Source organism: Myotis lucifugus, unplaced genomic scaffold, assembly GCF_000147115.1.
Source record: "Myotis lucifugus unplaced genomic scaffold, Myoluc2.0 scaffold_281, whole genome shotgun sequence".
NCBI classification, from domain to species: Eukaryota; Metazoa; Chordata; class Mammalia; order Chiroptera; family Vespertilionidae; genus Myotis; species Myotis lucifugus.
In genome coordinates, this window is record NW_005871329.1 from 496634 (window position 1) to 521404 (window position 24771).

At 43.4% G+C, this 24771-nt stretch overlaps 1 protein-coding gene across 1 annotated transcript in view; it reads right to left on the reverse strand.

The window, feature by feature from the left end:
* Positions 1–24771, reverse strand: part of ADGRF5 (adhesion G protein-coupled receptor F5) — a 73332-nt gene that overhangs the window by 20204 nt on the left and 28357 nt on the right. Inside the window, 7 exon segments of the mRNA XM_023763338.1 lie at positions 7168–7371; positions 8305–8526; positions 11646–11788; positions 12803–12861; positions 14705–14811; positions 14941–15114; positions 18170–18340. Of these exon segments, the coding sequence (XP_023619106.1) occupies positions 7168–7371; positions 8305–8526; positions 11646–11788; positions 12803–12861; positions 14705–14811; positions 14941–15114; positions 18170–18340 (1080 nt within the window).

Sequence of the window (24771 nt, forward strand, 5' to 3'; positions counted from 1 at the left end):
CCCTTATGTCTTTAATCTCTCCTTGGGCTCTTTCATGCTAACCACCAGGTCTTGTCTTCCCTTTCTAAAATAACTTTCCTAATCTGGAAGCTTCTCTAGCCATCACTGAATTTCGTCCTCTCTTCATACCGCAAGGCTTCTGCATTTGCCACCTTTAGTATTCAACTCCGACTTTTTATCAAACCGCTGCGATTTACCTTCTTTCCCTTATTCTCCACTGAAAGTGCTCCTGTAAGGCCCCCTGTGATTTCCTCTTTCCCAGACTCAGTGGCTTCTCATGCTACCCATTCTGCTGTCCACCTTCTCTGTGACGTGGCTACTCAATTCCACAGTGTCTCCTGCTTCTCTTCTCTCTTCATCCCTCCTTCTGGGTCTCCTTCCCAGGCTCCTTGCCTTTGTTCCCCTCGTAAATATTGGTGTTCCCAAGGATATTGGCCTTGCCCAAGCACTCTGATATTGCCCCGTTCTTACCTTTATCTCTACTGTTTCACCGGGGAATGTCATCTACACCATGGCTCCTATTATACCTTGTATTTGGGTGACTCTCCACTCTAGCTCTAAGAGAAACACTCTCCCCCTTGCCGGTGTGGCTCAGTTGGTTGGGTGTCTTTCTGAGCACTGAAGAGTTGCTAGTCTGATTCCAAGTCAGGGTACATATCCGGATTGTTGGCTTGATCCCCAGTAGGGGGTGTGCAGGAGGCAGCCAATTCGCGTTCTGCTCTCACATTGATGTTTTTTTCTCTCTCCCTCCCCCTTCCTCTCTCTATAAAAAATCAATTTAAAAATATTTTAAAAGAGAGAAGAGAGAGAAAAACTCTTATTGGAAACTCTAGAAGCGAATTCCCAAGTGTCAATTTGATATTTGCGGCATCTCCAATTCAACGTGTCCAACCGGAACTCATCTTTCCCTTCCCCAGACAAAGCCTGTATATCTTCTCATGTGTCTTTTCTTTGCCAATGGCAGCTCACAAAATTAAAACTCTTAAGGTTATTTTTAATTACTTGCATTTCCTCATATTCCACTTCCAACCAGTTGTAAAAATGTTTAGGTTGTACTTCTAAATCATCTCATAACTGTCTTATCCACTCCAACTCATGGTCACTAACCTGGGCCCCATTATCTGTTATCTGCCAATTGCATGCTGTTGTAAGTGGGTCTCTATTTTTGGTTATTTGGCCCTTCAATATATTGGCTACACTACCTCAAAATTTATTTTTAGTTTTTAAATTTTATTTTTCTAAAGTTCAGCCCTTATCATCCAACTTCTCTCCTTTTAACTTTAAATCTTACCATAGCTTTCAAAACAAACTAAAATCTCCTTAGTGTGGTATATGTATTTATTCACATATGCTTTCAACTGCCTCTGCACTCTTTATCTGATTCTACATCACTTTCTTAAAAGTTAGGTCAAGTCCTTCAACATGCCTATAGCTTCATACCCTATGTGTTCATACCTGTAATATTGTCCTTCCCTCCTCCTGTTGACTCTTACTCATCCGTCAAACCCAGCTTTCTCACCAAGCTAATGTGCAAGAAAATGAGCTACGAACAATGGGGCATATAAAGACATGTACAGAAATAATTATAATATCTAGTAGATAGGTTTCATAAGAGAGAAGTAATTACAGTATGAAGATTAAAGGAGGGAAGTTTTATTTGGAAGATTTCAGAGGAGAGGGAAGATTTATTCTAGGCCTTGAAAGACATAGATGGAAATGGTGGCTGTGGTGTTCTGGTGTGCAGTGAGGGTGTGTGGGGGTGTGTATGAATCAGTACTCCTTGGGGAACGTGGTGTCCTGTGAACCTGTTTTAGGATTTGGGGTTGGGTTGGGGGTAATAAGCCATGTGGGCTCTAGCCCCGCCTCCCCCCCCCCAACCCTTTCTCTAACTCAAGCAGCTCCATTCTGATCTGCCTTATGCATTAGACATTTAGTCTCAATCAGGGTGATTTTGCCTTTTGGGGGGACACTTGACCATATTAGGGGACATTTTTTTGGCTGTCCCAACTAGGGGTGTTCCTGGCATCTAGTGAGTAGAGACAGGGATTCTGATAAACACCCTGCAATGTACACGACAACTACCCTCAGCTGAGGATGAATTGTCCCAAAATGTCACTAGTGCTGAGGTGGGGAGACCCTGAGTTAGACAAACACACAGATTTTACGTCAAGAAAAAATTCTACAGTTAAATCAGAAATTACAGGTGGAAGCCAAAGCACAGAAGCAGCAGTGTGCTGGTCTTGCTCAGGAAAAAACAGTAGTTCTGTGAGGCTGAACCCTATAGCGTGGAGATAAGGCTCCAGAGAGATGGCAAACTCAGAAAACAAAGGAGGGAACTCTGAAGTGGCAGCGTTCCCATTGTATTTCATACAACACCGTGGGGCTGTGCACCTCGGAGTCCTGCCTGGAGGGTACTGAGTGCAGCTGATAAGCTGGTACTGTGCTCTCTGGAGAAGAGATGGTATGCAATTACACATTTGCTGCTCAAGATTAGATCAGATCCGATGAAAATTTCCCACCAACCACGCTGAGGAAAAGGGAGGGGCTGGCTTTTAAAGCTATCGTCATGATCAGAAAATAGTTATTGGGGCAGACTCAGTGCATTCAGGTCTATTTTAAATATTTTACATTGATCATCTCAGTGTTTCTCCTCTCTTGTAAAGTAGGTACCATTATCACTGTTTAATGGACGAAGGCCTGGGAGTCCACAAGGTGCCCCAACTTGCCCTGCATCAGGTCAAGGGCACGTGGCTGAGCTGGGATCACGGCTTCCCGAGACTAGACACTGTCCTACTGAAAAGCACAGGGTGTAGGCTCATTATTCCAGGACTGAAGACTGGGCACAAGTTCTTTCTTTTTCTTTTTTAAAATCCAATTTGGTGGGCATTCCTTCAAGTAGAGCAATGGTTCTCAACCTGTGGGTCACAGCCCCTGAAAATACATCCTGCATATCAGATATTTACATTACGATTCATAACAGTAGCAAAATTACAGTTATGAAGTAGCAACGAAAATAATTTTATGGTTGGGGGTCACCACAACAGAGGAACTGTATTAAAGGGTCGCGGCATTAGGAATGTTGAGAACCACTGAAGTAGAGGATTTAAAATCGGATTTGTTTGTGGCATCGCTAGGAACAGAGAGCGACACGAAGAAGAAAGAGAAAGAGCTGTGGGTGAGGAGGGAGCCTTTTGCCACTGTCATGGAGACTTGTCCTCCTGCGTAAATGAGGGATTAGACAAAGTCCGCGGCTCTTTCTCCTTCGCCCAATAAAATCTTCAGTGACATTTAAGGACTTATGCCACTGCCTGGAGCCCAAACCCAATTCCAATTTAGTTGCTCTAGAGTGAAGCCCTGACACCTGGTCTTTTTAAAAACAAAACCAAAAGGGTGGCCTTTTCTTGCCGCCAGGATGGAGAATGCTTCAGTACATCCAGTTGCTTCTCTACTTTGGTCTCACCTCAGTCCCTGAGGCAGGCGGACTCCTAGGGCACTTTATAAAGTGTAGCTGAATGGATAAAAAAACAAGACCCATGTATATTCTGTCCAGAGAGACCTACCTCAGGACAAAAGATACACACAGACTAAAACTAAAGGGATGGAAAAAGATATTTCATGCTAATGGAAAGGAAATAGAAGCTCCGGTAGCAATATTTATATCTCACAAAATAGACTTTAAAACAAAGGCTATCATAAGAGGCAATGAAGGACACTACGTAATGACAAAGGGGGCAATCCAACAAGAGGATATAACCCTTGTAAACATTTATGCACCCAACATAGAGGACCTAATTATGTAAATCAAATCTTGATGGACACAAAGGGAGAGATTGATAGTAATACAGTCATAGTAGGGGATTTTAACCCTCCAGTGACATCAGTGGCTAGATCTTCCAGACAAAAGACCAACCAGAAAATGGTGGCCTTCAATGACTCACTAGATCAGATGAATTTAATTGATATCTGCAGAGATTCTCTCCCAAAGCAGCAGCATATATATTCTTTTCAAGTGCACATGGAACATTTTCTAGGACACTAGTAGACCACATGTTAGGACACAAAAGAAGTCTCAATAAATATAAGAAATTGAAATCATATCAAGCATCTTCTCTGACCATAATGGTATGAAACTAGAAATAAATCATAAGAAAAAAAAACTGAAAAATACACACAAACATGAAGGCGACATAAAGTGACACGAACAGCACAAGACTGATTTCTATTCAACAAGGGAAAAAGGGTGGTCTCACTTCTTTATCTCTTCCTCATGCTATTTGGCTGCAAAACTAACCTTTCAGACAGCGCACAAGCATGCACAATAACATAAAAACGTAAGTGGGGCAACTGGGAAGAGGAGACAAAGAAGGGAACGGTGGAATCTGAGGCTGTCCCTCCCTCACCAGTCACTCGGTGCTCCCTGCTGTCACAGCTCTGTCAGCCAGCCAAGAAGGGGCTGACACCCTCTAGTAAAGATTCAATTGCTTTATGAGTAATCGGCATGAGACGAGCCAGGAAATAGGGTAGGCAGGGCCAGGAAGAAGTTTATGAACGCATTTGGGAACCGTCCTAGCTTGTGGGCAAAAGGGAATTAGACTTCATTATGTTTTACCATCATGCCACCTAAGAAGAAGCTATGGTGACACTATCAACTCTGTTGCCCTTCAATTCCCCCAACTTGTCAATACATTCCTGCACAGTCAAAGCTAGTGTTGGATATAGGAAAACGAGAAGCCACGCTAATAATAATAACTATTTTTACCTCTGCTATTTCTATTCCTAGTAGCACCATTAATACTACAGTAGTCCCTCTTTATCTGCAGTTTGCTTTCTGCTCTTTCAATTACCCACAGTCAACCATGGTCTGAAAATATTAAGAAATATTTTGGAAAATTCCAGAAATAAATAATTCATAAATTTTTATTGCACGTCATTCTCAGTAGCATGATGAAACCTTATGCACGCTGTATGTAACAGTACAATTAGATATTTAGAGAGAGATCATATTTACAAAATATTACCATATGTTGTCATTGTTCTATTACTAGTTATTATTGCTAATCTCTTACTGTGCCTAATTTATAAATCAAACTTTATCATAAGTATGTATGTCTAGGAAAAAAAACCGTATATCTAGGGTTTGGTCTAGCCACAGTTTCAGGCATCCATGGGGGGGTCTTAGAACGTATACCCGTGGATAAGGGGGCTACTGTGTTACTTCTGCTACCATTATTAATATCATAGTTGGTGTCTGTTGTTTTGAAAAACTGCAGAGATCCCTCCCTATTCAACAGACCCTCTCCCCTTAAAGCTAGAAATCCTACCTTTGCTGATTACTTCTTTCTGCCTTATTTCTTGCCAGAGTGTTTTGAAAATAACATTATGTTTCTGAGAGGAGGTAACACGTTCAGTTCCAAATGTTTGGGGTGAATTAGACAGCGAGATTGTTTCTTTCTGGCCTGGAAAAACGGCTTCGGAATCACCTGTAGAACGTGTAGCAAAGTTGCTGCAGAGAGAGGGCAGTCAGGGTGGGGAGGAAGGGCAGGGTGCCCAGAGCAGAGGCTAAACTCATCAGAGAACTGATTTCTGCAGCTCCCCAGGCGGCCAGCCCTGTGACAGGAAACCCATTGTTCTGAGGCCGCTGAGCCCGCACTGGGCATGGGGACTGTCTGAAGTGGTGGCCGCAGAGAGGTCTCTGAGCATCTGCACCGCAGACTTCCTGGCTCGTCTGCCAGAGGGCGATGCTTTTCACCTCTCACCCTGCAGAGCTTATGCGCTTTCCCAGGAACCTTGCAAGGTCTTTCTCCCAGCTGGCGGTTCCTTCAGGATGCCCACACCTCCTCTTCCTTCACAATCAAGGAAGTGACTACGCGGACCAGTGTCAACATTCCAGCACTTACCAGATGCCTTTCCCATTCTTCTGGGGGCTTTAAAGTCCAATACAAACAGCAGCTGAGATGGGCTTTACAAAAGAGGTGTGCTCAGGAAGAGGGGCGTGACAATCGATCATTATTTTGTATTTCATAATCTAATATGGTCGGATAGCAAAGGCTTTGTAAAATAAAGTCTCCACCATCACGAATGTATTTCACGAATGAAGCCACACTTCACTGGAATGATTTTTTTAGGGTAAATATGGACACTTAATACTGTCATTTCTGAAGGGGAGGGTTGGGTATTGTTATATGAGGGCTTTAGGCAGAAAGCAGGCTCTGCCTCTGTGCACACTGCCGGGTCAGTGCACCCCAGCCCTGGCCCACCAGGCATGGGAAGAGAGTTTGGCCCAGATGAACACCGGTCTTGTGACTCGCGGCTTGAAGTGAGTCCCAATCCTTTGCCTTTTCCTATTGTGACAACTGTGACTAAGTCATTTAATTTGGATCCCAATTTCTTTTTGAAAACTGGATGGAAAAAACCCCTCCAGCTTCCAACTTGTGGTCAAGTTTAAAATGTGATTAAAAGTAATAACATGTTTGGTTTTTTAAAAAAATTGGTTTATCACAAACTGCTATGGCAAACAGAGTTAGTACTGCTATTTTAATTTATTAGGAGTAGGATTGTCATTCACCAGTGTAAACGAGGGGGGGGACGGGGGGGGGACGACTTCAGTTAGATCTCAGATCTAAAATGAAAGCAAACGGTTCAGAAATGGACATGAGACAATTGAGAGGTAAATAGGTCTACACAGGGAGATAAAAAACAAACAACAAAACAAAACAAAACAAACAAACCAGAGACACAGAATTAGATAACATAGAAGAAACTGTGGATACAAAGGCAGAGAAGTGAGAAGAGAAGAGACATGGAAATGAGAAGTTCCAAGACAGACTCTGAAGCAAAGGTGATGACCTCACCCTTCACTCTTTGCTGAAGATGGAAAGGCTAGGAAGGTGGGGACAAGCTTTTCCATAGGCAGCAGCCTCCATGGACTTAAGTCATCATGTCACTCCCTCTTGGATCTTCTCTGCCAGGATCTTGACGACCCACGCATGACACATATGCACATATGTTTTTGGAATTTTGTTCTCGAATGGCTAAGCGGGAGCTGGCATCAAGCCTAGTACTTTTTCAGTCTGAAGTCTAGAAAGAAACAGCCATCGGACATTTCCTCTCCCACCCGCGGCATCTCCCATATTTCCTTGGCCACGAAAGGGCATCCGACATTCTTACCTGGAATGGTTATCTCCCCCTCCTGCTTCCATTCCACTTTGCTCCAGTTCACATTGATCTCACTGCAGCAGTTCAGAGACACGGGACTGTTGTCACATGTCACCTTCATGTCTTCACTTGCAAAAATTCGGATGGGGGTCACATTAATCTTTTTTCTGGACTCATATTCAAAAATATCCATGGTCAGTTTGCAAATATATTCACCTGCACGGAATACACGGAAGCATTCGTTACTATGAGTTGATTGCTATTGATACTTAGAAGAAGGACAGCCTCGGGGCATGTGTCATGACAGTGCTTCGAGAAACATCCTTTTCAAACGCATCTGAGACTTGGTCTAACAGCCCTGAATAACGTTCAGGAAGTGCGAAGGCCAATGAAGGTACTTCTGATGCCACAAGGCGATCTCACTCTTGTTTCTTACTGGTAAGTAAAACGTGTGGGGGTGACAGAGGTGGGAAGGAAACACAGGAAAGCCTTGGAGAACTGGAAGACTGGGTAACTCTGGCATTCTACTGAGCTCTGTGGCAAAATCAGAATCCACAAAGATGTGATAGGACCCAGGTGTCTGCCACCCAACGTCATTCACAGAAAAAGATGCCCCTGTTAGCCTCTGGACTCTCGGGGGCTTATTAAATTCTAGGATGTCAGGAAGACTTGTGCTCTGAGGGTGCTGGGGAGAGGGGCAAGGAGGGGCAGGTAGAAAGGCTTGCAATGGAGGACAAGGAAATTTTGAGGGGAGGTGATGGAAATGCGTACTCTCCCGATTAGGACGATAGTTTCAGAGCTACACATAGATCAAAACTTACTAAATTGTTCACTTTAAATATGCACAGCTATTATATGTCCATTCTACCTCAACAGAGCTGTTTTAAAATTTTAAAGAATTAAGAGCATAAGTCTGTTTTTTTTGTGTGTCAGGTTTCAAACTCGTAAGTTTCAGTAAATGTGGAAAGCTATACTTGTCTCCCAAGCTAATTTGCTTGGCTTGATATGCCATGGGATTGATTTTCAATTTGGAAAAGTCGAGCCTGGTGACTCCTTTTTGAAGATGAAACACTCTCTATACGTTCTTAAGTCTGTTTTCTTGGAGCCCTTCATCCCCCCCCACCAGTGAGTTGCTGGGCGGACACCCACCCGCGTCCCCCAGGGTGATGTTGAACACGGTGAGGCGCGACACGGAGGTCAGGTTGTTGAGCACGGTGGTGTACACCCAGAACCGGCTGCCGTTCTGGATGTTGGCGTGCCTCCCCACGTGGTGCCAGGACACGTTGGAGGACAGAACGTCGTTTTCGCACACCAGAGTTACCGTATCCCCTTCAAAGATGATTTCGGGTGTGACAAAGAACCTGGTTTCATCTGGAAACCCAAAGAAAACAATTAGTAGGGTTCCAAAGCAAGTAAAGGCAACTACTACGACTCACCAGACACCACTCCACAGGGTTCTCAGGAGGTCGCCACAGCATCTCATCTGTGGTGCTCTCTAGACGGAGGCAACACGTCCTCCTCCCTCCATCCCTGGCAGCTGTTCTCTGCGGCCCAAGGAGTGAGAGCCCGCCAGTTTTGCACGACTAGGGACAGGACTTCCACTGTGGGGTCTTTGCACACTTAAGAGTCCCCAGTGGCAGTAATGGGGATCCCAACTATATTTTTAATATTTCAAATAGTCTGGCAGAAAATTGCAAGCTACCTTGGGAGGTGACTTAGGGGAACAGTAGCTACTGTTACTGTTTTCACAGTAAAACTCTGGAGAGCCATTGCATGAAGTAATCCCCTGGATAGAGACACACAATTTGTTATTTCTGTATGTCCTTCTAAGGTGGCCCTGTTTTTACACAACAGGCGGTTCTCCCTCTAAGTTGTGTCTTGTGCATGTCCCTCCTGCGGTCCATGAGAGGAGGGGTTGGAGGAGCTGGGTAAGGAGGCACTATGAGCCTCTTTTGCATGGGCTTCCTGCTCAGACCAGACTTCTCCACACTGTAAACATGGGACTCAAACACCTTAAGATTCATTCCAGGTGGTCTGATGTTCTGATCAAAATGTCAAGGTATCTAAATATTTCTTACCATTTTTTTAGGTTCTTATTTAGGTTTAAGATTTTTTAAAAGCATATTCAACCATTAGGAATCAAGGCCACCTATGAATAGTTAACACAGTGAACTGGCTTTGAGGTCACACACACTTGTGTTACTTACTATATGTCCTGGAGCAAATTATTTGCCCTCCCTAAGCCTCCATTTCCTCACCTGTAAAATGAAGATAGTAATATTTGCCTCAGGGAACATATAAAGATGAAATATGTGGAACACACTGGGCTTACCATAGAAAAGATACAATAATAGAGCCCTCTTTTCCTTACTATCATTGCTAATAACTATGACTAGTAAAACCGCCAGAATCATATGATTGTATAGAACTGATCATAAATTTATTGGCAGTGATTAAAGAAAGGGATGTCTAGTTAAGGGACCCTGCTGATGAATCGAGGATCATCAGAGGGTTAACATATGACAAAACCAATGGAACTGTTCTAAAGATTGCCATGAGCTTTTTGTGTTTCATAAAGACAGATTTAAAAATGGGTTCCTGCCCTAACCAGTTTGGCTCAGTGGATAGAGTGTCGGCCTGCGGACTCAAGGGTCCCAGGTTTGATTCTGGTCAAGGGCATATACCTTGGTTGTGGGCACATACCCAGTAGGGAGTGTGCAGGAGGCAGCTGATTGATGTTTCTAACTCTCTATCCCTCTCCCTTCCTCTCTGTAAAAAATCAATAAAATATATTTTTAAAAAAATGGGTTCCTGATACCAACTCATTCACTCAGCATTTTTCTTTCTTGTTCTCTTCCTCTCCCCTGTCCCTCAGATACAATTTTGTAAAAGCACGCAGGCACTTGAATTTTTTGATATTTGTATTCTGGGTAAACACCACCAATACTATGGAGAGCAGGGCGGTATCTGCGCGCCCCATGGAATTGCACAAAACATAAGTTCATGTTTCGTGGTCTAAGGCTGAGTACATCACAGACTCACATTCTGGTCTTTGAAGGAGGACAGAGATGGATGTAGATCCTCTGCAGAAAGGGGAGTCGAGTACCATTCCCAATGACTTCATTGCTCTTTGGAAGAATAAGCCATGGATACTAAAGCACCTTTATTTCTGGACTGACAGCCACTGATCAGTAAGGCTGCTGCATCTTATTCATTTAAATGTCTGACTATCCTCAGCACAACTGGGGAAATAGTAATACTTGAAGAACACCTATGCAAGAAACTACTCCTCTCTTATGCCCTCAGAACAATAAATAAACATAAATTTTCAGGGGTGATATTAGGGGTGAAGATGTGGCATTGCTAAAATTGCTTCTGTGTGAGTCCACACTTTTAGGCCACTTATTCCCCCTTTTTTTTCAACTTTCTGGGTTTCATTAGTTTGTTCTGAAATTTTCCCTTGTTTATCCTGAATTTTTATTTTGCTCTTTTATCTTGCATCTGTTGCAGCACTTTCTTACCATTGTGTATATCTCTCTCAATATTTTATTTTTTTAAAAGATCCGCTGTTAAAAATACCAGCAGAGACTGTAAAGAGAAAGAGCACAAACCTGCTGTGAGGACAGCCTAACCGCTGAGAAGGGCGCCCTTCCTCCCAGTTGTGCCCTTGGCCCTCTTTGCACTGTCCTCGGCCACAGTGGACCACGCTGGCCAAAGAGGAACTACCTTTACTTGGGAACCATGGGCCTGTGTTATCCAGGACATCTACCGGCCAAACTCCGGCCGCCAAATCTCTGCCCGGCCAGCTCCCCTTGCTACCCCTTGGACAACAATATAGGTCCACCCACCTCCTAACACAACAGAGCCCAGCCCTGTACCCCATTTGTAAAATGTAGGAGAACATCTAAAATCCCAGGACTCTCACCACTGTTAGATGTGATCCAAAGCAGGGGTTCTCCAACTTTCCTGAGCATCAAGTTGCCTGGAGGGCTTGTTGAAACAGATTGGCCCGGCTTGGTCTGGGGTGGCCCCAGGAATTTGCATTTCTAACAAGTTCCCCTGCGGTGCTGATGCTGCTGGTCTGGGGCCACACTTTGAGAACCACTGCTCTAAAATAACAGTGGCCCCCTATTTCATACCAGGGCACTTCATGAATATCCCAAACTGCACCACCATGTTGGTTGTATTTTTTGGCTATCTTGGGCCTGTTACAGTAATTTTTAAAATCCATAATGGCTCTGTGGCCCCCTTGCAAAATCTCTCCCCTGGCAACCTCTCCCCCAACTACAGTGAATTAGCCTTGTTGAGAGGCTGTGCACCAGCCTAAGGCAGGGAGATGGCACATAGACCTCTATGCTGGGGACCGGAGACTCTCCCCACAGGGGACATCACAATGTAATTTCGTAGATTTCAGCATAACAATAAACACCCTTGTCATATCCAAATGGAATCATTGCACAGGAAAAAAAAATGTAGCAACGTCTACTTACTACTAGTCACTGCTTGGAAGGAAGTGAAGTCCATCTTGTAGGTCTGATTGAGGTTCTGTGTGACCAGCTCATTCGCTCTGTGCATTAATCCAGGGGATGGTGTTGTAGTTCTGATTTCATATGCCACAACCACACTTCCGGGCCTGGACGGAGACCACGCAGTTCAGTAAAGCAGTGACTGACCTGGAAGAGTCTAGATCAGCGGTTCTCAACCTGTGGGTCGTGACCACTTTGGCAATCTAACGACCCTTTCACAGGGGTCGCCTAAGACCATCCTGCATATCAGATATTTACATGACGATTCATAACAGTAGCAACATTACAGTTATGAAGTAGCAACGAAAATAATTTTATGGTTGGGTCACAACATGAGGAACTGTATTTAAAGGGCCAGAAGGTTGAGAACCACTGGTCTAGATCCTTATGGTTTATTTGTATGAGAAAACAAAACGGCAGGAAGGGTTCACTGATCTCAATGTGTTTTCGAACTCTAATGGAAAGCCTGAGGCGGGGAGTGGACACTCCACTGTATGCAGACAGGTGACATAAATAACAGAATAGCCAGACAGGGGTGAGTGAACGAATCACATAAACTGGCCATAGAGTGGCAGCCACATGCAGGGAGTTGTCCTACAGCCATGCTGGCCCAGGGTTACCAGAGAAGCTTAATGTCAAGTGAAGCCCAAATCCTCACTGTCCCTGTACACATTCTTAACTTTTAACATTGGCAACCAACTGTTCGAAAAACTGTGCAAACCCTCTCAGGCCGGCCAGGGTGCCCAACTCTAGGGGGCACCACCCACATTGCAGCAGCCTGCACCTGTGGTCCTGGCTGGCCAACTTTTCTGGAATAAATGCATCATTGTGTGACATTATTTCACTTTTATATTTCTGAACTCCTTAAACTACAAACTTACCCCATATCTTTGTAAAACTCTTGTGTGCATAGAATGAACACGAGTCCTTTTTCACCTTCCTTCTAAGTAGCTGCCTCTGTAAGGAGTGAGCTACAATTCTCAGTATTTCTGCCACCTTCAGCCCCAGCATTCTGCCCCTGTTGAGTGTCCCAGTGACGCCCCTCTAACAGGCTTTTCCTCCTTCACTGATGTGTTGGTCTGTGCCATTAGATAGAAATGACCCAATTACAGCATTCTTACCTGAACCCTGTCACAGTCACCAATTTGAAGCCAGGTAAAATACTGTAACCTTTCCAGAACTGAAAAATAAAGCAGACAGTGTCATGTAGCAAGGTCCAATGACAGAGATGTCAAAGATTAGAAACAGGGTAAAAAGCACATATTCCTGTTCACCCTGAGAGAAATCTCCTCCTGTGTATGTTGTTAGCTCTGGCATCAGCTGATCTCTGAAGAAGTCATTCCTATTATCTACCTCTGAAATTCTATGTTCTCTAAAAAGCAAACACCAGGTTAAATGTAGAAACATTTACTCAGGAAAACAACTAGGAAAGAATATGGGGGCCTTGCTGGTGTGACTCATTGGTTGAACGTTGGCTCATGAACCAGGAGGTCATGGTTGGATTCCCAGTCAGTGTGCATGCCCGGATTGCGGGCTCATTCCCTAGTAGGGGGTGTGCAGGAGGCAGCTGACCAATTATTCTCTCTCATCATTAATGTTTCTATCTCTTTCTCCCTCTCCCTTCCTCTCTCTAAAGTCAATAAAAATGTATGTATTCAAGAAAAAAGAATATGGGAGAGGCAGCAGGAAGGCAGAGAGAGCCATTTAACCCCAAGTGGGAAAGAGTGGGAAGGAAGGTTGGATGAAACCATCCTAGACTGCGTGTGGCAAGGTTTGGGAAGGCCTTCCAAGAGGTCTGTATCCGGAAGATGCAGACCTTCTGAACTCATTCATTAGTAGTGAGCAACAAGCACTGTCATGGCCGTCAGAGGCAGCAGCTGGGGCCCTTGGTCAATTACATTCCCTGCAGTTGGAGATCTAGGAGGTACACTCTTAAGGCCACCGCACTGCCTCATGCCTCACTTAACATATTGCAGTGCTGGTTGAGCCAATGTGGTTTATGATGATGTTTTTACCAAAGTTCGTTCCTCTGAATACCAACCCGATAGGAAATTCAATTTGACTCAAGTCACATGTACAGGACAGATGCGATGTGCAGAGCACTCTGTACCAGGTACCTGCATGGGGGGATCCAGAGTTTAGTATGTAACTCTCTTCCCCAAACGTACATGATTTTGCATGTGGTTGTGTGTATGAGAAGGACTCTCATGCTGTGTAGAACTATTACATGTCAGATATGTAAATCAGATGTCCAAGAGCTCTATGGCATCAGCACTCTAACATGGCACCTACGGAAAATGGTAATATTTGTGTGGCACACTCAGGTCAGCTCCTGGCCTGCTCCTGGATGGAGGCAGGAGCTCAGCTGCCCAGAGAGTTAGGGAAGTCATTATCTCAGGCTACCTGTAATAATTTGTGCCACACCAGTTGGGATGGTCCATTCCAAATAAGTTAATTCAAGTAAAGCATTTAGGTTTAGATAAAGTCATCCAATGTAATGCACTGACAATAGTGTCTGGCACAAAGTTAACAACTAAGGAAATAGTCTCTAATTTCATGGGAGTAAATTTAAATCTGGCTTAAGTGTAAATGCCTATGAACTGTTAGCATAGAGTGATTTGGAACCCTCTCTGCCAGTCTTAGGCTGATCTGCCCAAAAGATGTTAGTAGTTTCATCCATGTGCTGTGTGAAAACAAATAGAAATGTACCATCAAGTGCTTCTAGATCAAGCTCTTGGGTCTCTGAATGGGTTTCAGTTAGTTTACCAGTATTTCACCAAATCGTATCTGAATCAATTCTATCCTGAAAAGAAGTCCCACCTAAAGGTCAAGATGATGTCCAATCATCCCCTGAACACTGATTTCAGCTCTTCTGAATTCATCATCCCAGAAGTACAGGAGTGATTTTAATATCCACATTCATAAATTCTGACAGATCCAAGCAAACTATCCACAGTCAATGCGATAGATTTAGTGCAGCCCGAAGTTTGTTTGGTTCAGAGGCCGGTGAGGCCAAAACCTACCGCTGTTTCCAAGTCAGTCTTGTAGGACCTATAGAGGGCAGAGGAGGTGTTCCTGAGGTCCTCTTGAAAGCCCACGTTGAGTCTGACTGACATTCTCAGGGTTATTTCTGAAAAAAGGGGGCAATATTTAAAAATCTCATGTTAGCCTTTAAGAACATGCAGGACACAGAAACATTTGCTTGATCTGATACCAAATAGCCACTCAGCAAATGAACATTTAATGAGCAGTTACTTACCTCTCTGGAGCTGGCAAAAAGGTCCATTGGGAGGCAGCCCTTTAAGGCAATTGCAACGCCCTGCAGGGGCGTTGTCATGCTCTTGACAAGTGAGATTGTGAAGGCACTGCTCCTGAGGCCACCTGTAGCCTGACTCGCAGGAGCACCAGATTTCATTTCCAGTAGGTCTGCAGACTATCGTCAACCAAAACAGGGAGGAGAGAGAAGATGGTCACCACTTTTGCATTTATAAATTGCAAGTATAGACTAACTCCACTCCATATTGCCCTTCTGAGAAGTTTAAGAGTACTGCATGAGATTCCCATGGCTCCTGTATGTATCACCATGCTATTAGGCCTAAGCATATAAAAGATGACTACTCCAACTAGCCCAAGGCATGCCTACAATCGTGATACGAGAGATTTCTGACATCCAGTAGCCAGCCTCCAAGATGGGCCCTGACTATTCCTGCCTCTGGGTATTCACACTCTCATGTAGTTCCCTCTCATATTGTACTGGGGTTGGTCTGGGTGACCAATAGATTATAACAGAAGTATTACTTCTGAGATTAGGTTATAAAGACACTCCGGCTTTCACTTTGGTGGCTCTCTCTCATTCTCTCTTGCACCACTTGCTCTGGGGGAAGCCAGCTGTCATCACATGAGACTATGTCATGACATTTCACAAAACCACAGAGTGAGGAACTGAGGTCTCCAGCCAACAGCTAGTGAGGAACTGAGGCCTGCTGGGAATCACATGAGAGAGCTTGGAAGCAAATTTTCCACCCCTAGTTGAGCCTTCAGATGACTGCCCCTCTTGCTGACAGCTTGACAACTTCATGAGAGACCCTGAGCCAGAGCCTGCTAAGCTTTTCCCAAATTTCTGGCCTTCAGAAACTGTGACATGTTTGTTGTTTGAACGCTAAGTTTTGGGGTAGTTTGTTACACAGCAATAACAAATGAAGAGTACAAGCAAAATTGTGCCTTTTACATTTCATGTCAAATGTGAGCAGCCCAAACAGACTCTGATACTAAGGGGACACTGAAAACAGAGAGCTGAATTTATTTCTAAAACTGGACCAAAGTCAAATCACCGGGAGCTGTTTTTTTTCTGCAGACGGGCACCTGGGCAAAGGTTCAACAGAGTGACTCTCCAAAAGAAAGCCGTGAGATAATAGTTCCTGAAGTAAGAGGAACAACTGAGTCCCAGTGAGTCCTTGGATGCTGATGCAGCCCTGTGCTCTGGAAGTCGTGGGAGCTGAGCAGAAGCTTAGGGATCAGAGGGTGTTCAGGCTGCTGGTGGGGGTGGGGGAATTTGAAGGGAGCCAAAAAGACCCCCTTGTCAAAATCTCTCTTTTACTGACCTGAAATCCACTGTGAAAGCATTTTTTGTTTGTTTTTTTGAGAGGGATGTGGGGGTAGTATTTGAAGAACTTTTGACGCCCATGTAAAATACAAACTTGCTTTAAGAGGATGACAAAAGCTATCATCACCAGACCACCTACCACATTCCAGATATTTGGTGCTTTACATACACTGTCTGGCCCTTAGTTTTGTTTGCTATTATTAAAAATGTCTTCCTTGAAAGGATCATAAAGTAAGCTGTTGGAAGAATGGGCAGGGAGAGGCATGGGAAGAGGGGAATGGAGAAAATTTGGGGGTGCTTAGATATTAGTTTCATGTTCAATAAGTCTAATCTTCATTGCCCATCCATCTCATCCACTCCTTCTGAGGTCAACTCTCCCCAGCTTTCCCCTCTGGTCCTGAGGTCCTTGAGCCACAAGCTCTCAGTTAACTATCAGGAAGTTGTCACCCCTTCAACATGTGAATAACCAGTCTTGCTGGCAGGATAAATTAAGCTTTCCCAGGGCATTTGCATCTTAAAAGAGAAACTTGCTAATTTAAATTGTAAATTTGTTAACCCAATTTGTAAACTTGGGTTAACAAATTTCTAAAATGGCATAAACAGTGGAGCCCCTGAAATCACACCTCCTCTAACAGAGCAAGACAAACCTAGGAGACTGTCTTAATATGTCTATATTGAGTGTACATAACATTAGCTCACAATGAAAGTTCAAGTGTTAACAATCACAACCTGTTCGACAAAAATGAACAACTTATATTTGATACTTATTGGTACATTTTGTTTACTAGAGTAGCTTTCTAGTACTCAAATAAATACCAAAGGTTTCCATTAAAAAACTATTGGGAAGCAAAACAAAATTGACTAAAAATATATCAAATTATTAATTTTTCCCATAAATAGGGGAGACAATTTTAGATGCAGATCTGTGCTGAGTGGAGACATGGAAAGATGTTTCCTATCTTGCTCCAACATAACTGGTTTTGTGAAATATTCTATGGAAGAGTCCTTTTAATAAATACATTTGAGGAACATTGTTGGTGACTCACAATGCATTCGATCAGAGAACCTCATGGTAACTCAAGGAAATTAACGCTAATGCAGAATTTGGTGGGGAATGGAATCCAAAGGGAGCTTTACGGCAGCTCTTTCAGGTTCAAGCAGCATATATTAAGAGCTAAAAATCAATATGCAGACTGACACTGTGATAGACTCTTTAAAATATTAGAATTCAAAAAGATTTTAAAAAATAAGAATTTTATTCTTGTTACTATTTTAGAATAAAAAAGCCCACATCTTAGTGCTTTGCAATTTACAAAGCAGTAACCTTGTATAACATAAAGGGCAATCACATCTCACAGCTGCTATGGCATAGAGGTGATGGTCCCCTGAGACATAGGAGAGCTATCATGACCTTGGAAGGGAGTCAATGACCAGAAAGTCCAATCCCATCGTCTGGGAGGTCCTGCTTAATGCCTTACTGCTGACCTAGGCATGTACCTGGTTCCTATTTCCTGACCTATGATGCCAAAAAAGAAGGGAATTGCTACTTATCAGTCTCCTGAACTCATACTTGCCATATCCACTGACTGCCCAGGGTAAGAGGATCCAGTAGTTTTCATGGCCATATCTTGGGACCACTTTGTGACAAGCAACAAACAAACCACTAAGTAAACATGCGGTCACCATTTAAAATAAGCAAACTGGCTGCAGAGTTTACCAACAGGGATTTCATCTGGAAGGCAACGAAGTAATAAAATCACAGGTCAAGCCTGTTGGGACACTGCACTTGCCTACTCAGTATAATTTGCTCTAATGCGAGGAGCTCAGAGAGCCTTTTCTTGATATGCCCAATCCTCCATTCTGAAGCAACGGGTCTTTTACTTACCTGTTGTCACCTCTATGCTCAAAATGTTGGCAGCGGGGTCAGTGTCATTGCCTTGAATTGGGAAACTGAGGCTGTTCAGGTAAGCTTTGACAGGATCCAGGAAGGAGGCATTTTCAAAACTGATCTCAATATCAACAGTGTACTCTTTCACTGGAGGACGACTCGTGGCAACTGAAATGAAGCATAAGAAACCTGTGAGAATTGTATGCATCCATATAACCATAACTAATGGACATAAGACACTGGGGGGTAAGGGAGGGCAGGGGCGTGTCAAGGGTGGGGGGGGGGGAAAAGGACACTTATGTAATACCCTTTGTAATACTTATAGCGAAAAATAAAAAAAAAAATAGGAACATGTGGATGCTGGACACATTTAACTGTGGGTGGTGAAGGGAGAACACGGTAGACATTTTAGCACTTAAAGGTGATGACAGGAACATGTGGGTGCTGGACACATTTGCCTTTAAGAATTTCTAGAAAAGCCCTGGCTGATTTGGCTCAGTGGATAGAGTGTCGGCCCATGGACTGAAGGGTCCTGGGTTCGATTCCTGTCAAGGGCACAGCATGCAGGAGGTGGCCAATGTTTCTCTTTCTCTGTCTCTCCCTCTCCCTTCCACTCTCTCTAAAAATCAATGGAAAATTATCCTTAGGTAAGGATTAACAACAATAACAACAAAAGAATTTCTAATGAACTTTTTAGAGCAGTGGTTCTCAACCTGTGGGTCGAGACCCTTTTGGCAGTCGAATGACCCTTTCACAGGGATCGCTTAAGACCATCCTGCATATCAGATATTTACATTACGATTCATAACAGTAGAAACATTACAGTTATGAAGTAGCAACGAAAATAATTTTATGGTTGGGTTACAACATGAGGAACTGCATTTAAAGGGCCAGAAGGTTGAGAACCACTGTTTTAGAGGAAAAGAAGAATTTGTATACTGACCACCACCAAGCCCCCTCATGGTGCATCCTCTGGACAACTTTACTGTTTGAACCAGTGGTTCTCAACCTGTGGGTCGCAACCCCTTTGGGGGTCGAACGACCCTTTCACAGGGATCGCCTAAGACCATCTGAAAACACATATATAATTACATATTGTTTTTGTGATTAATCACTATGCTTTAATTATGTTCAATTTGTAACAATGAAATTGGGGGTCACCACAACATGGGGCACTGTTTTAAAGGGTCGCGGCATTAGGAAGGTTGAGAACTACTGATTTAAACCACGAAGGCAACTGAACTGGTCTGTCTGGTCTCAGAGCAGTGGTCTCTGGCCATTTAAGAGATTCGCAGGCTAAGCTCAGGACTTGTCCTTCTTCTCCGTTCCCACACCCTTCTTCGTGTCCAAGGCCAAGGACCTCCGTGTGGAGAATGGACTGTGATGGGACAAGAATAGAAGCAGAGACCTAGCACGCAGGCTTTGGCAACAGTCTTGACAGTAAATGCCAATACATGTCCTGACTCACCAGATGACTCAATATGTTTCAAACACCATTGATTGACATGCATGTATTTTGAGAGCTGGACTTCGCAAACTTGAGACCTCTGGGAAAAGTCATCTAGTTAATTCCCTTTGCTCCTAGCCTGGCGTGGCTTTCGGTTTTTACTCTGTGTTTCAGAATATGATAGGTGTTCCACAAAAGCGAAGTTGGCAAGTTGGAAAGTAAAATGAAAGTAATCTTCAGTTCTTCATTGTTTTTCTAAATTGTCTTCTGGCTGGTTGACAGGCTATCATTCTAGATGCATCTGGCCCCCAATACATACATGCCCACTGCAGGCAGGGCAGACAGTATATGTGTATCTCTATATCTATATCTATTCTTTCATAGTTTCCTATATGACATCATGTCTGGCCCACTAACGTAAGCTCCTCAAGGACAGGAACTGTTTCATTTCTCATGGCCTTACTCACTCCATCTGGCCTGGAGTCACCACATAATAAGTTTAATCTGTGACTCTGAGTTGTGACAGATCCCTCACCTCTATGTCACTGTCAGAATTCTTGGCTCATTCTTGGCTGAAATATATAACTGGAGCAGAAGCCATAGACTAGGTTAGAAGCTAATGAACAACCTTCAAAAATTAAGAAAATTTTCTACAGATACATTGAGAAGGCAAGTTGTGGTCTATTTTATTTTGTCAGTCAAGTAAGAAAAAGATAAGTAAATACCTACAAAGCGATTACCTTAAAATTTAAGTTAAATCTGGACCTATGATGCATATTTTACCATACAATGAAAAATTCTAAGTCTATTTTCTAAAAGGGCAAAGAATGTCTTCCATAAAATTGCAAGATTTGCTTTCAATGTTTCCAAGGATTATTTATGTGAAACACTAAAGTAGAGTAAGTTTACTATGGGAAATTCCAGTTGATAGATGTTTATGGTAGAAAACCGTAATGTTTGTTCACTTACAGTTGCAAACTATGTTTGTCTTAGCATGTTGGTTTAAGTCCTCAACCTTGTTGAGAATTATTTCATTTTTGGCATCATTCAACTTAATATAATTAACACAAACTGTAAAAATGCAGATTTTCTTAAAATTAAGAATGCACTTTGCCCTGGTTGGTGCTGCTCACTGGTTAGAGCATTTGCCCACATAACGAAGGGTCTTGGGTTGAATTCCAGTCAAGGACACATTCCTGGGTTGTTGGTTCACTCCTAAGTTGGGGGGCGTGCCGGAAGCAACCACATTGATGTTTCTCTCTCCTCCTCCCTCCTTCCCTTCCACTCACTCTCTCTGAAAAGCAGTGGAATACATATCCTCGGGTGAAGATTAAAACAACAACAAAAAAGAATGCACTTTAAGGTGTATTTTCTCCTTTTAAAAATATATTTCCTGCAGAACATGTGACTTTTAAAACCCAATCTCAGTCTGTCATACTATGCTGTTGCCTCAAATTTCCTGGTTTTCTTTTTTTCTGATTCTCAAATGGTTTTGCGATGAAAGCAAGCTTTGGGGTGGTGGTCCGGGGAACTGCTTATCTTGATTTATGTGATCTGAACTAGACACAGTATGTTGCCCCTGGGAACATTTGCAAGGAGGGTAGGGTGGCTGCATATTTACAAGGTCTGCCTTAGAGCACATTCTTTTTCCTGAAAAGTAGTGCAGTAATATTTATACCCTCCAGAGGATTCCTAGCTCCAGGATCCTCTTTGCTGTGGTCAGTCAACTCTCCTCCCATGAATGTAAACAGGATTTCCTGGACGGGAGCTGCTTTTGAGATGAATGAGGTCTATAACAATTCCATATCCCCCACTTCATCACCTGCATTGTTGCATCCCAGGGTCTGATCTCAGCATAATATTAATGTCTGTCTGAGGGCCCTGTCTGCCTCCCACCTGTAAGCCCACCGCTCTGTGCTCTTTGCAGACTTAATTGCAGAACAAGCATGGGCCTGGAAAGCACGTGGTGATTCATGGATGTCATCACTCCCCACTGAAACCAAGGCAGTGAGTTCTTCCTCTGAGATCTCCCAGGGAGCTGAGCCAAAAACTTAAAATGCTATGAGGAAAGTTCCTGTGCCTCTAGCAAGTCCCAGTCTATGGGATCTGTGCAACTACTAATAAGAGCACCAGCCTCTAAGGCCCTCTGTCCCTTATCCACCTTTTATGTTCACTAACTTCTAAAGGAGTTTCAGAGTAACCCTTGGCCCGAGCATCACTTCTCCCTGATCAAAGACTGGTAAGTATGAGAATCTCTAATAGAAAAGGAAACATCTTCTCCTTCAAAATGGCCAGTTCTTCCAAACAGGCTAAATAAATAAATAAATACCCTAGTAACTCAGAAGGCTTTGGGCTTGCCATTGGGAATCCCGTATTCCAGTGTCGCCCACACTTGACTGATGATTACACCCACATAGGGAATTCTACACACACAGATATGTTGAGGCTTCCGCCTACGTGAGCCAAAGTAGAGTCTTGATGGGGGAGGCCCAGAAATGTGAATTTTTCCCAATTCCCACAGGTGCTTCTGGTGATCAAGCAGGTTTGGGATCTAATATTCGAATCCAAATGAGGAAACTGAGAAGGTGATCTAGGAGAACCAATATGAACCCATAAGTTTGTTCTTGGCTTTAGCGTGGATTTTTGTTTTCAACACCATCTGCTGGTGCTCCTATGGGGGAACAATCATGCAGTCTCCAAGCATATCTGCTTACTCTTATTTTTCCTCTTTTGCTTTGAGAGAACTGATACTTGCTCACCTCTTTCTTCAGGGATACCGAATAGATTCCAGGTGATCATAATGATAGTAACAATAATAATAGCAGCTGCCATTTATCCATTACCTGCTGGGTTCGAGGGCCATGAGAACAGTATACAAACCCTCATTTTGCAGATGACAAAACTGAAACCATATGGACAGCAAATTTTAGAACTGGGATTTGAAGCTATATTTTTCTGACTCCAAAGTCCATTTTATTTTAATTATATTCTTCCATGACTCAAACAGGAGATGATAATGAAAGTGCCCACTTTGTAAATCTTAAAGGACCATAAAAATATGAGGTATTATTGTTAAATGTGTCTTTGGGAAATGTGCAATTCCCAAAGTATGTTTTGAAATAATATTAAACTCAAAGGCAAAATTATTAATGATAAATGGAAGAATTAGCTAAAACTTTGCTCTATTTGCGTCAGCATAATAAATGTCTTAGAAATCCATGGTGAAGAAAGACACAATGACCCACCACCATTGGCATTTGTGGATTTTGACACTGACCCTTGCTCAGTTGGTTTGTTCCTTGGTTTATCTATATATATAAAAGCCTAATATGCTTATTGTCTGACCATTCGACCAGTCGATATGATGCGCACTGACCACCAGGGGGCAAACGCTCCTACTGGTAGGTTAGCTTGCTGCTGGGGTCCGGCCGATCGGGACTGGGCAAGACAGGCCAGACACACCTTGGAGCCAACCTCCCGCGGTCCCTCCCTGGCCTCTAACATATTTCTTCTAATTAATTTCTTTTCAATGTGCAAGAATCCATGCACCGGGCCTCTAGTTGATTTATAAGTAACATTACTATATATTGAGTGGCTATTTCCCAGGCACTGTGCTTGGTGCTGGGGACACAGGGCATATTCTGCTCACAGCCTCAGACAGGCCTACAGTTTGAATAGAAATGTCAATCTCTGCCTCCTCTCCTGTCCCAAACCTGAGGACTTGCAGGAAAGTGATTCTTCTGTCCTGCCTCAGCTACAAGGTACCAGGGGGAATGCAGGGCTGTTCCCCTACCCCTCTGTGGGTGTGTTAAGAGGCTTCCACACTCGTCTGCTGCCCCTGGGCCATCTGATTCCAGACAGTTTAATGTGTTTTCTTTTTCTCAGCTCCTGTGCCCTGGTGTTGTTTGTCTGAATTTTTCTGACTCACCGATGCCCCCGTGGAAGGTAGCACATTCCAGGTGTCACCCGTGTCACAGATGGAGGCCTATCTGCAGGCCCAGAAGGCACAAACCAGCCAGGATTTCCCTTCTCCTTCCCCATAAATCACTGCCCACCACACGGCACTTATCTTAAAGAGACCTTTCTGGAAAGTTGGCCACAAACTGAGCACACGGCACTTATCTTAAAGAGACCTTTCTGGAAAGTTGGCCACAAACTGAGACAAGCAGTTCGGTCTTAATCACAGCTGTTAAAGCAAACAATACTACTTTTGCCCAGCAACTCTAATAGGAATTATGGCTTCTCAAAAGTCAGAGCCAAATTAGATCCATAAATTAATCTCCCACCTGCAAAAGAATGAAGGCTGCTAACGTCACCCAGGGTTTGGCTCTCTTGTTTCTCCCCCATAGTTCTGTAGTAGGTACATATTAAGCGATGGCTGTTTTTCTGTTTTCTTGGCATGTTCTAGTAGGTAGCAATTTGGCAGCATCATAGTCAAAGTTCTCCCTTTAGATTTTAGAAAGGTTTGTTCTCATAGGGGTCAACCACCAGAACCCCTGGCTCTGGCTTACCTGGCAGGTGTGGATGGAGGAGAGGGGGAAGCACTGTGTCGTAAAACACTGGGTTGTGCAGTCTGGGGCAAAAGAATCCATTCTACTGACTAATCATCTTCAAAGGATGAAACAGATCTGCTGTAGACTTTTTTTTTAAGGGGTGGGGATGAAATGCATTGTTTATTCCTCTAATCTATGAAAATCATTGGTGCTTTGCTTGAGCCCAGATCAAAATGTTTGAAGAAAGAAACTTTATTTTTGCAACTTAAGTGTGGTTTTAATGCTTGAGACATTTCCACATGTCATGTATATTGTAACTCCTGCAGCTCCATGCCTCCTGCTTGTGTAGCAGTGTATGGTGAACACTTGAAAGAGAATGTGTGTATGTGTCTGTATTTTTAAATATGTATAAAGCTGTTGTTTTCACTCCATGTCACTACGTGATATTTCATATGTATGGTTATACTGATAATAATGGGCCTTGTAAGTCTTTTGACCATGCATGAATAATAATAAATGTGTATGGCTGGCATGGGTAAAAAAAAAAAAAAGTCAGCCCCATATAAAGTTCTTTTCTGAGTGCAGGGAAGACAGTGGTCCCACTGCTCCTTGCTCTACAAAGGGGCACCAAGAATCATGGGATGGAATCTTACAGGCCA